This window comes from Heterodontus francisci, unplaced genomic scaffold (genome assembly GCF_036365525.1).
Source record: "Heterodontus francisci isolate sHetFra1 unplaced genomic scaffold, sHetFra1.hap1 HAP1_SCAFFOLD_323, whole genome shotgun sequence".
NCBI lineage: Eukaryota > Metazoa > Chordata > Chondrichthyes > Heterodontiformes > Heterodontidae > Heterodontus > Heterodontus francisci.
In genome coordinates, this window is record NW_027141078.1 from 885,169 (window position 1) to 897,668 (window position 12,500).

The window sequence follows — 12,500 nt, forward strand, 5'->3', positions numbered from 1 at the left end:
TAGAAACCAACCTGGAAAAACAACACCGAAATCAGAGGGTCCAGGTGAGGCACCGCTCAGTGCGGAGAGAGAGAGAGAGAGCGATAGAAAGAGAGAGACAGACAGGAGAGAGAGAGACAGATAGAGAGAGAGACAGAGAGAGACAGAGATAGAGTGAGAGACAGAGAGACAGAGAGAGAGAGAGAGAAAGATAGGAGAGAGAGAGAGAGCGAGACAGACAGATAGAGAGAGAGACAGAGAGAGACACAGAGAGACAGAGAGATAGAGAGAGAAAGACAGGAGAGAGAGAGACAGAGGAGAGAGAGACAGATAGAAAGAGAGACAGAGAGAGAGACAGAGAGAGAGAGAGAGATACGGACTGAGGTGTGGTGTCACTGGAGATAGAGAGAGAGAGACGGACTGAGAGAGATAGAGATAGGGAGAGAGACGGACTGAGGGGTGGTGTAACTGGAGATGGAGAGAGAGAGACGGACAGAGAGAGATAGAGATAGAGAGAGAGACGGACGGAGGGGTGGTGTCACTGGAGATAGAGAGAGAGAGATGGACTGAGAGAGATAGAGATAGAGAGAGAGACGGACGGAGGGGTGGTGTCACTGGAGATAGAGAGAGAGAGACGGACTGAGAGAGATAGAGATAGGGAGAGAGACGGACTGAGGGGTGGTGTCACTGGAGATAGAGAGGGAGAGACGGACTGAGAGAGATAGAGATAGAGAGAGAGACGGACTGAGGGGTGGTGTCACTGGAGATAGAGAGAGAGAGACGGACTGAGAGAGATAGAGATAGAGAGAGAGACGGACTGAGGGGTGGTGTCAGTGGAGATAAAGAGAGAGAGACGGACTGAGAGAGATAGAGATAGAGAGAGAGACGGACTGAGGGGTGGTGTCACTGGAGATAGAGAGAGAGAGACGGACTGAGAGAGATAGAGATAGAGATAGAGACAGACTGAGGGGTGGTGTAACTGGAGATAGAGAGAGAGAGACGGACTGAGAGAGAGAGAGATAGAGAGAGAGAGACGGACTGAGGGGTGGTGTCACTGGAGATAGAGAGGGAGAGACAGACTGAGAGAGATAGAGATAGAGAGAGAGACGGACTGAGGGGTGGTGTAACTGGAGATAGAGAGAGAGAGACGGACTGAGAGAGAGAGAGATAGAGAGAGAGACGGACTGAGGGGTGGTGTCACTGGAGATAGAGAGAGAGAGACGGACTGAGAGAGATAGAGATAGAGAGAGAGACGGACTGAGGGGTGGTGTAACTGGAGATAGAGAGAGAGAGACGGACTGAGAGAGATAGAGATAGAGAGAGAGACGGACTGAGGGGTGGTGTCACTGGAGATAGAGAGAGAGAGACGGACTGAGAGAGAGAGAGATAGAGAGAGAGACGGACTGAGGGGTGGTGTCACTGGAGATAGAGAGGGAGAGACGGACTGAGAGAGATAGAGATAGAGAGAGAGATGGACTGAAGGGTGGTGTAAATGGGGATAGAGAGAGAGAGACGGATTTAGAGAGATAGAGAGAGAGACGGACTGAGAGAGATAGAGATAGAGAGAGAGATGGACTGAAGGGTGGTGTAAATGGGGATAGAGAGAGAGAGACGGATTTAGAGAGATAGAGAGAGAGACGGACTGAGAGAGATAGAGATAGAGAGAGAGACGGACTGAGGGGTGGTGTCACTCGAGATAGAGAGAGAGAGACGGACAGAGAGAGATAGAGATAGAGAGAGAGACGGACGGAGGGGTGGTGTCACTCGAGATAGAGAGAGAGAGACGGACAGAGAGAGATAGAGATAGAGAGAGAGATGGACTGAAGAGTGGTGTAAATGGGGATAGAGAGAGAGAGACGGACTGAGAGAGATAGAGATAGAGAGAGAGACGGACTGAGGGGTGGCGTCACTGGCGATAGAGAGGGAGAGACGGACTGAGAGAGATAGAGATAGAGAGAGAGATGGACTGAAGGGTGGTGTAAATGGAGATAGAGAGAGAGACGGATTTAGATAGATAGAGAGAGAGACGGACTGAGGGGTGGTGTCACTGGAGATAGAGAGGGAGAGACGGACTGAGAGAGATAGAGATAGAGAGAGAGACGGACTGAGGTGTGGTGTAAATGGAGATAGAGAGAGAGAGACGGACTGAGAGAGATAGAGATAGAGAGAGAGACGGACTGAGAGAGATAGAGATAGAGAGAGAGACGGACTGAGGGGTGGTGTCACTGGAGATAGAGAGGGAGAGACGGACTGAGAGAGATAGAGATAGAGAGAGAGACGGACTGAGGTGTGGTGTAAATGGAGATAGAGAGAGAGAGACGGACTGAGAGAGATAGAGATAGAGAGAGAGACGGACTGAGGGGTGGTGTAAATGGAGATAGAGAGAGAGAGACGGACTGAGAGAGATAGAGATAGAGATAGAGACAGACTGAGGGGTGGTGTAACTGGAGATAGAGAGAGAGAGACGGACTGAGAGAGATAGAGATAGAGAGAGAGACGGACTGTGGGGTGGTGTCAATGGCGATAGAGAGGGAGAGACGGACTGAGAGAGATAGAGATAGAGATAGAGACAGACTGAGGGGTGGTGTAACTGGAGATGGAGAGAGAGAGACGGACAGAGAGATAGAGATAGAGAGAGAGATAGAGACAGACTGAGGGGTGGTGTAACTGGAGATGGAGAGAGAGAGACGGACAGAGAGATAGAGATAGAGATAGAGAGAGAGACGGACTGAGGGGTGGTGTAACTGGAGATCGAGAGAGAGAGACGGACTGAGAGAGATAGAGATAGAGATAGAGACAGACTGAGGGGTGGTGTAACTGGAGATAGAGAGAGAGAGACGGACTGAGAGAGAGAGAGATAGAGAGAGAGAGACGGACTGAGGGGTGGTGTCACTGGAGATAGAGAGGGAGAGACAGACTGAGAGAGATAGAGATAGAGAGAGAGACGGACTGAGGGGTGGTGTAACTGGAGATAGAGAGAGAGAGACGGACTGAGAGAGAGAGAGATAGAGAGAGAGACGGACTGAGGGGTGGTGTCACTGGAGATAGAGAGAGAGAGACGGACTGAGAGAGATAGAGATAGAGAGAGAGACGGACTGAGGGGTGGTGTAACTGGAGATAGAGAGAGAGAGACGGACTGAGAGAGATAGAGATAGAGAGAGAGACGGACTGAGGGGTGGTGTCACTGGAGATAGAGAGAGAGAGACGGACTGAGAGAGAGAGAGATAGAGAGAGAGACGGACTGAGGGGTGGTGTCACTGGAGATAGAGAGGGAGAGACGGACTGAGAGAGATAGAGATAGAGAGAGAGACGGACTGAGGGGTGGTGTAACTGGAGATAGAGAGAGAGAGACGGACTGAGAGAGATAGAGATAGAGAGAGAGACGGACTGAGGGGTGGTGTAACTGGAGATAGAGAGAGAAAGACGGACTGAGAGAGATAGAGATAGAGAGAGAGACGGACTGAGGGGTGGTGTCACTGGAGATAGAGAGGGAGAGACAGACTGAGAGAGATAGAGATCGAGAGCGAGACGGACTGAGGGGTGGTGTCACTGGAGATAGAGAGAGAGAGACGGACTGAGAGAGATAGAGATAGAGATAGAGACAGACTGAGGGGTGGTGTAACTGGAGATAGAGAGAGAGAGACGGACTGAGAGAGAGAGAGATAGAGAGAGAGAGACGGACTGAGGGGTGGTGTCACTGGAGATAGAGAGGGAGAGACAGACTGAGAGAGATAGAGATCGAGAGAGAGATGGACTGAAGGGTGGTGTCACTCGAGATAGAGAGAGAGAGACGGACAGAGAGAGATAGAGATAGAGAGAGAGACGGACGGAGGGGTGGTGTCACTCGAGATAGAGAGAGAGAGACGGACAGAGAGAGATAGAGATAGAGAGAGAGATGGACTGAAGAGTGGTGTAAATGGGGATAGAGAGAGAGAGACGGACTGAGAGAGATAGAGATAGAGAGAGAGACGGACTGAGGGGTGGCGTCACTGGCGATAGAGAGGGAGAGACGGACTGAGAGAGATAGAGATAGAGAGAGAGATGGACTGAAGGGTGGTGTAAATGGAGATAGAGAGAGAGAGACGGATTTAGATAGATAGAGAGAGAGACGGACTGAGGGGTGGTGTCACTGGAGATAGAGAGAGAGAGACGGACTGAGAGAGATAGAGATAGAGAGAGAGACGGACTGAGGGGTGGTGTCACTGGAGATAGAGAGAGAGAGACGGACTGAGAGAGATAGAGATAGAGATAGAGACAGACTGAGGGGTGGTGTAACTGGAGATAGAGAGAGAGAGACGGACTGAGAGAGAGAGAGATAGAGAGAGAGACGGACTGAGGGGTGGTGTCACTGGAGATAGAGAGGGAGAGACAGACTGAGAGAGATAGAGATCGAGAGCGAGACGGACTGAGGGGTGGTGTCACTGGAGATAGAGAGGGAGAGACAGACTGAGAGAGATAGAGATAGAGAGAGAGAGACGGACTGAGAGAGATAGAGATAGAGAGAGAGATGGACTGAGGGGTGGTGTAAATGGAGATAGAGAGAGAGAGACGGACTGAGAGAGATAGAGATAGAGATAGAGACGGACTGAGGGGTGGTGTAACTGGAGATGGGGAGAGAGAGAGACGGACTGAGAGAGATAGAGATAGAGAGAGAGACGGACGGAGGGGTGGTGTCACTCGAGATAGAGAGAGAGAGACGGACAGAGAGAGATAGAGATAGAGAGAGAGATGGACTGAAGAGTGGTGTAAATGGGGATAGAGAGAGAGAGACGGACTGAGAGAGATAGAGATAGAGAGAGAGACGGACTGAGGGGTGGCGTCACTGGCGATAGAGAGGGAGAGACGGACTGAGAGAGATAGAGATAGAGAGAGAGATGGACTGAAGGGTGGTGTAAATGGAGATAGAGAGAGAGAGACGGATTTAGATAGATAGAGAGAGAGACGGACTGAGGGGTGGTGTCACTGGAGATAGAGAGAGAGAGACGGACTGAGAGAGATAGAGATAGAGATAGAGGCAGACTGAGGGGTGGTGTAACTGGAGATAGAGAGAGAGAGACGGACTGAGAGAGAGAGAGATAGAGAGAGAGACGGACTGAGGGGTGGTGTCACTGGAGATAGAGAGAGAGAGACGGACTGAGAGAGATAGAGATAGAGAGAGAGACGGACTGAGGGGTGGTGTCACTGGAGATAGAGAGAGAGAGACGGACTGAGAGAGATAGAGATAGAGATAGAGACAGACTGAGGGGTGGTGTAACTGGAGATAGAGAGAGAGAGACGGACTGAGAGAGAGAGAGATAGAGAGAGAGACGGACTGAGGGGTGGTGTCACTGGAGATAGAGAGGGAGAGACAGACTGAGAGAGATAGAGATCGAGAGCGAGACGGACTGAGGGGTGGTGTCACTGGAGATAGAGAGGGAGAGACAGACTGAGAGAGATAGAGATAGAGAGAGAGAGACGGACTGAGAGAGATAGAGATAGAGAGAGAGACGGACTTTGGGGTGGCGTCACTGGCGATAGAGAGAGAGACGGACTGAGAGAGATAGAGATAGAGAGAGAGATGGACTGAGGGGTGGTGTAAATGGAGATAGAGAGAGAGAGACGGACTGAGAGAGAGAGAGATAGAGAGAGAGACGGACTGAGGGGTGGTGTCACTGGAGATAGAGAGAGAGAGACGGACTGAGAGAGATAGAGATAGAGAGAGAGACGGACTGAGGGGTGGTGTCACTGGAGATAGAGAGAGAGAGACGGACTGAGAGAGATAGAGATAGAGATAGAGACAGACTGAGGGGTGGTGTAACTGGAGATAGAGAGAGAGAGACGGACTGAGAGAGAGAGAGATAGAGAGAGAGACGGACTGAGGGGTGGTGTCACTGGAGATAGAGAGAGAGAGACGGACTGAGAGAGATAGAGATAGAGAGAGAGACGGACTGAGGGGTGGTGTAACTGGAGATAGAGAGAGAGAGACGGACTGAGAGAGAGAGAGATAGAGAGAGAGACGGACTGAGGGGTGGTGTCACTGGAGATAGAGAGGGAGAGACAGACTGAGAGAGATAGAGATCGAGAGCGAGACGGACTGAGGGGTGGTGTCACTGGAGATAGAGAGGGAGAGACAGACTGAGAGAGATAGAGATAGAGAGAGAGAGACGGACTGAGAGAGATAGAGATAGAGAGAGAGATGGACTGAGGGGTGGTGTAAATGGAGATAGAGAGAGAGAGACGGTCTGAGAGAGATAGAGATAGAGATAGAGACGGACTGAGGGGTGGTGTAACTGGAGATGGGGAGAGAGAGAGACGGACTGAGAGAGATAGAGATAGAGAGAGAGACGGACTGAGGGGTGGTGTCACTCGAGATAGAGAGAGAGAGACGGACAGAGAGAGATAGAGATAGAGAGAGAGACGGACGGAGGGGTGGTGTCACTCGAGATAGAGAGAGAGAGACGGACAGAGAGAGATAGAGATAGAGAGAGAGACGGACGGAGGGGTGGTGTCACTCGAGATAGAGAGAGAGAGACGGACAGAGAGAGATAGAGATAGAGAGAGAGATGGACTGAAGAGTGGTGTAAATGGGGATAGAGAGAGAGAGACGGACTGAGAGAGATAGAGAGAGAGACGGACTGAGGGGTGGTGTCACTCGAGATAGAGAGAGAGAGACGGACAGAGAGAGATAGAGATAGAGAGAGAGACGGACGGAGGGGTGGTGTCACTCGAGATAGAGAGAGAGAGACGGACAGAGAGAGATAGAGATAGAGAGAGAGATGGACTGAAGAGTGGTGTAAATGGGGATAGAGAGAGAGAGACGGACTGAGAGAGATAGAGATAGAGAGAGAGACGGACTGAGGGGTGGCGTCACTGGCGATAGAGAGGGAGAGACGGACTGAGAGAGATAGAGATAGAGAGAGAGATGGACTGAAGGGTGGTGTAAATGGAGATAGAGAGAGAGAGACGGATTTAGATAGATAGAGAGAGAGACGGACTGAGGGGTGGTGTCACTGGAGATAGAGAGAGAGAGACGGACTGAGAGAGATAGAGATAGAGAGAGAGACGGACTGAGGGGTGGTGTCACTGGAGATAGAGAGAGAGAGACGGACTGAGAGAGATAGAGATAGAGATAGAGGCAGACTGAGGGGTGGTGTAACTGGAGATAGAGAGAGAGAGACGGACTGAGAGAGAGAGAGATAGAGAGAGAGACGGACTGAGGGGTGGTGTCACTGGAGATAGAGAGAGAGAGACGGACTGAGAGAGATAGAGATAGAGAGAGAGACGGACTGAGGGATGTTGTCACTGTAGATAGAGAGAGAGAGATGGACTGAGAGACATAGATATAGAGAGAGAGACATACTGAGGGGTGGTGTCACTGGAGATAGAGAGAGAGAGACGGACTGAGAGAGATAGAGATAGAGATAGAGACAGACTGAGGGGTGGTGTAACTGGAGATAGAGAGAGAGAGACGGACTGAGAGAGAGAGAGATAGAGAGAGAGACGGACTGAGGGGTGGTGTCACTGGAGATAGAGAGGGAGAGACAGACTGAGAGAGATAGAGATCGAGAGCGAGACGGACTGAGGGGTGGTGTCACTGGAGATAGAGAGGGAGAGACAGACTGAGAGAGATAGAGATAGAGAGAGAGACGGACTGAGGGGTGGTGTCACTGGAGATAGAGAGAGAGAGACGGACTGAGAGAGATAGAGATAGAGAGAGAGACGGACTGAGGGGTGGTGTAACTGGTGATAGAGAGAGAGAGACGGACTGAGAGAGATAGAGATAGAGAGAGAGACAGACTGAGGGGTGGTGTCACTGGAGATAGAGAGAGAGAGACGGACTGAGAGAGATAGAGATAGAGAGAGAGACGGACTGAGGGGTGGTGTCACTGGAGATAGAGAGAGAGAGACGGACTGAGAGAGATAGAGATAGAGAGAGAGACGGACTGAGGGGTGGTGTCACTGGAGATAGAGAGAGAGAGACGGACTGAGAGAGATAGAGATAGAGATAGAGACAGACTGAGGGGTGGTGTAACTGGAGATAGAGAGAGAGAGACGGACTGAGAGAGAGAGAGATAGAGAGAGAGAGACGGACTGAGGGGTGGTGTCACTGGAGATACAGAGGGAGAGACAGACTGAGAGAGATAGAGATCGAGAGCGAGACGGACTGAGGGGTGGTGTATCTGGAAATAGAGAGAGAGAGAGACGGACTGAGAGAGATAGAGATAGAGAGAGAGACGGACTGAGGGGTGGTGTCACTCGAGATAGAGAGAGAGAGACGGACTGAGAGAGATAGAGATCGAGAGAGAGACTGACTGAGGGATGTTGTCACTGTAGATAGAGAGAGAGAGACGGACTGAGAGAGACAGAGATAGAGAGAGAGACTGACTGAGGGGTGGTGTAAATGGAGATGGAGAGAGAGAGACGGAGTGAGAGAGATAGAGATAGAGAGAGAGACTGACTGAGGGGTGGTGTAACTGGAGATAGAGAGAGAGAGATGGACTGAGAGAGATAGAAATGGAGAGAGAGACGGACTGAGGGGTGGTGTCACTGGAGATAGAGAGAGAGAGACGGACTGAGAGAGATAGAGATAGAGAGAGAGACGGACTGAGGGGTGGTGTAAATGGAGTTAGAGAGAGAGAGACGGACTGAGAGAGATAGTGAGAGAGAGAGAGACGGACTGAGGGGTGGTGTAAATGGAGTTAGAGAGAGAGAGACGGACTGAGAGAGATAGAGATGGAGAGAGAGACGGACTGAGGGGTGGTGTAAATGGAGATGGAGAGAGAGAGACGGAGTGAGAGAGATAGAGATAGAGAGAGAGACAGACTGAGGGGTGGTGTAACTGGAGATGGAGAGAGAGAGACGGACTGAGAGAGATAGAGATAGAGAGAGAGACAGACTGAGGGGTGGTGTAACTGGAGATGGAGAGAGAGAGACGGACTGAGAGAGATAGAGATAGAGAGAGAGATGGACTGAGTGGTGGTGTCACTGGAGATAGAGAGCGAGAGACCGACTGAGATAGAGATAGAGAGAGAGACGGACTGAGGGGTGGTGTCACCGGAGATAGAGAGAGAGAGACGGACTGAGAGAGATAGAGATAGAGAGAGAGACGGACTGAGGGGTGGTGTCACTGCATCTCCATCACTGCTTGCAGGAGTTTGTGCGATGCCTGAGAAACGGGGGACTGAGGCGGAAGAGGAGGAGGAGAGAGGGAGGGAAGGACTGATCGAGCTCCACCGCTCCTACAGGGAGATTCTCCAGTTCTTCTGTGCCAACACCACGATCCATGGAGCTGTGAGGCTGATCTGCTCAGAGAGGAATCACATGAAAACCACATTCTGGGCAATGCTGATGTCTGCCTTTTTTGGTGTAATGTACTGGCAGTTCGGCTTAATTTTCGGGCAGTATTTCCGCTACCCGGTCACCATCTCGATGGCTGTGGACACCAAAACACTAACGTTCCCTGCGGTCACCGTCTGCACCTTGAATCCTCATCGGTAAGAACGGGGCGGGTTAGATACAGAGTAAAGCTCCCTCTACACTGTCCCCCATCAAACACTCCCCAGGACAGGGACAGCACAGGGTTTGCTGCTGCCTAATTGCAGGTGCTGAGTGCTGGTTGCAGCAACGAGGTTCAGCTGGCAATGCTTTCCCCCATCAAACACTCCCCAGGACAGGTAGAGCCCGGGATTAGATACAGAGTAAAACTCCCTCCACACCATCCCGAAGTTTTAACCAAACTATTTCTTGTCCCGACCCCCCAGCTATGAGTCTGTCCGTGCTGAGCTCCACGAGTTGGATTTACTGACCGAGGAGGCCCTCTACACGCTGTACGGCTACAAGGGCCCCCAGCGGAAGGCAGCCCGCCGGCCTGCACCAGCTCCCCAGCGGCGGGTGGGGATCCCGCGCCGGCTGGGCCTGCGGCTGATCGACCCTGGGAGGCGGCACGCTCCCTCCCTGGACATCGGTGGCCGGCGCTCCCCGGGTAGCAACGGCACCCTGGACGCCTGGCTCCACAACCCGCCCCTGAGGAAGAACAGCTCCTGGAAGATCGGCTTCGAGCTGGTAAGGGGTCCACGGACGGCGTGGGGGGGTGGGGGTTGTGGGTAGGTGGTGAGGTGGGGGGGGGCGCGGGTGAGGATTAGGATGGGGTGGTCCAGGCGGGGCGGCAGAGGTGGCATGTCGGAGCTGGCCGCAGTTGAAGCCGCCCGCCCGTGCTCGGACCGGACCGAGATCCAACATGCTATTCGACTGTGTGCGGCGGCACGGGGTTCCCCTTTCTCCCTCTGCCGCGGCTTCCCCTCCCCACTCCGCAAACCCCCCCCCCCCCTCCCAGACCACACCCCGGGGTTCCCTCCGCCGCGGGACGATCTACTTCCTTACCGGCAGGACACCCAGCCCGGCTATTCCTCCGCGGGAGGCGGCGCAGGCCCCCCCGCCACCGCGGCTCCCCCGGGGCCGCTCTATACGCAGCGCGGACCGTCTATTTCGGGTCGGGAGGGTGGCCACGCTGTCCCGGGCGTTGGGCGTGGGGTGTGGGGCGCAGGATGGGACGTGGCTCTGCTATTCGACTGCGCTAGGCGGCGTGGCACCTGTCAGTGGGTCTCCCCGGGGCCGCTCTCCGCAGTGGGGGGGATGATCCAGTTCAGGCCGGGAGGGTGGCCGTGCTGCCACGGGTGGGGTCGGTTGGCGGATCGTGGCTCTGTTATTCGACTGCACTAGGCGGCGCGGCGCCAGTCACTCCGCCACCCCAGGGCCACTATTTGCAGCGGGTCGACCTGGTTGCTGATCGGAGCGCTGGGGCAGAGCGCCGGGGGTACCAACGTGGGTGGAAAGGGGATTAAACCCCGCCTCTCTTGTCCCCTGCAGTGCAACGAGACGGGCAGCGACTGTTTCCACAACTGGCACTCGTCGGGCGTAGACGCGATCAGCGAGTGGTACACCTTCCACTACCTGAACGTCATGTCGCTGGTCCCGAGGACCGCTGATCCCTCCGAGGAGGCGCGCCTCGCCGAGTTCGTCTTCGACTGCAAGTTCAATGGGATGTCGTGCAGCAAGAGGTGGGCGAGGGAGGGGGGGAGGGAGAGGAGGGGAGGAGACGAAAGATAAAAGAGAGAGACGGAGAGAAAGAGGCAGAGAGAGAGAGAGAGAGAGAGAGAGAGACAGTGCGAGAGAGAGAGAGAAAAGGAGAGAGAGACAAAGAGAGAGAGACAGAGACAAAGAGAAAGAGAAAGAGCGAGAGACAGTGAGAGAGAGCGAGAGAGACAGAGAGAGAGACAGATAGAAAGACAGAGAGTGACAGGGTTTCTCTTTGTTTCTCTCTCATTCTCTCTTCTCTCTAATTCCAGTAATTTTACCACATTTCCACACCCGATCTATGGAAACTGCTACACGTTTAATGGAATTAACAGCACATCCCCATGGCATTCCTCCTTGCCAGGGAAAGAGAGTGGTAAGTGATAGAAAATACAGAGTAAACCTCCCTCGACACTGTCCCCCATCAAACACTCCCAGGACAGGTACAGTACAGGATTTGCTGCTGCCTAATTTTAGGTGCTGAGTGCTGGTTGCAGCAACAAGGTTCAGCTGACAATGCTTTCCCCCATCAAACACTCCCAGGGCAGGCACAGCACGGGGGTTAGATACAGAGTAAAGCTCCCTCTGCATTGTCCCCCATCAAACACTCCCAGGACAGGTACAGCACGGGGGTTTGCTGCTGCCTAATTGGAGATGCTGAGCGCTGGTTGCAGCAACGAGGTGCAGCTGACAATGCTTTCCCCCATCAAACACTCCCAGGACAGGCACAGCACGGGGGGGGTGGGGGGGTGGTTAGATACAGAGTAAACCTCCCTCTGCACTGCCCTCTCTCTCTCTTCCTCTGCAGGTCTCTCACTGTTACTGAAGATACAGCAGAAGGATTATATCCCCCTGCTCTCGACTGTTGCTGGGGCCAGGGTAGCGGTGCATGAGCAGAACAAGGCCCCGTTCATGGAGGACGGGGGTTTCGATATTCGACCGGGTGTGGAAACCTCCATTAGTATGCGGCAGGTCAGTAACAGCTCCCTGTTAAAGAGGGATGTGTAGGTTCACTTTCTGTCACTCCTGTTCAAGAGGTGGGGGGGGGGGCCTCACTCTCGGAGCGATGACCCCCAGTGTCTGACTGCTGTCTGTTGTGTCCCAGGAGCTGGTCTCCCGTCTCGAGGGGCACTACAGCGACTGTACGCAGGACGGTCGCGAGATCGGGGTCGGTAACCTCTACAAGTCGGGGTACACCCAGCAGGTAATGGGGCCGTGCGGTGCGGAGTGAGTTGGCGCGGCGGTCGGGGGGAGGGGGGATGGGGGAGGTTCGAGCAGAGAGAGCGGGGAGCAACCTGGTTGGCGTGAGTAGGCCGCAGGCTGTCGGGCCTGTTACTCAGTGTGTCTAGGCTGCAGGCTGTCGGGCCTGTTACTCAGCGTGTGTAGGCCGCAGGCTGTCGGGCCTGTTACTCAGTGTGTCTAGGCTGCAGGCTGTTGGGCCTGTTACTTAGTGTGTATAGGCCGCAGGC

The 12,500-nt window shown here is 53.4% G+C and overlaps 1 protein-coding gene across 1 annotated transcript in view; it reads left to right on the plus strand.

Moving 5' to 3' along the window:
* The window catches only part of LOC137361944 (amiloride-sensitive sodium channel subunit alpha-like), a 38,985-nt gene that overhangs the window by 20,996 nt on the left and 5,489 nt on the right, over positions 1-12,500 (plus strand). Inside the window, exons 2-7 of the mRNA XM_068026525.1 lie at positions 9,110-9,452; positions 9,720-10,020; positions 10,825-11,015; positions 11,304-11,407; positions 11,840-12,003; positions 12,137-12,235. Coding sequence (XP_067882626.1) covers positions 9,110-9,452; positions 9,720-10,020; positions 10,825-11,015; positions 11,304-11,407; positions 11,840-12,003; positions 12,137-12,235 — 1,202 coding nt within the window. The remainder of the gene's footprint in view (positions 1-9,109; positions 9,453-9,719; positions 10,021-10,824; positions 11,016-11,303; positions 11,408-11,839; positions 12,004-12,136; positions 12,236-12,500) is intronic.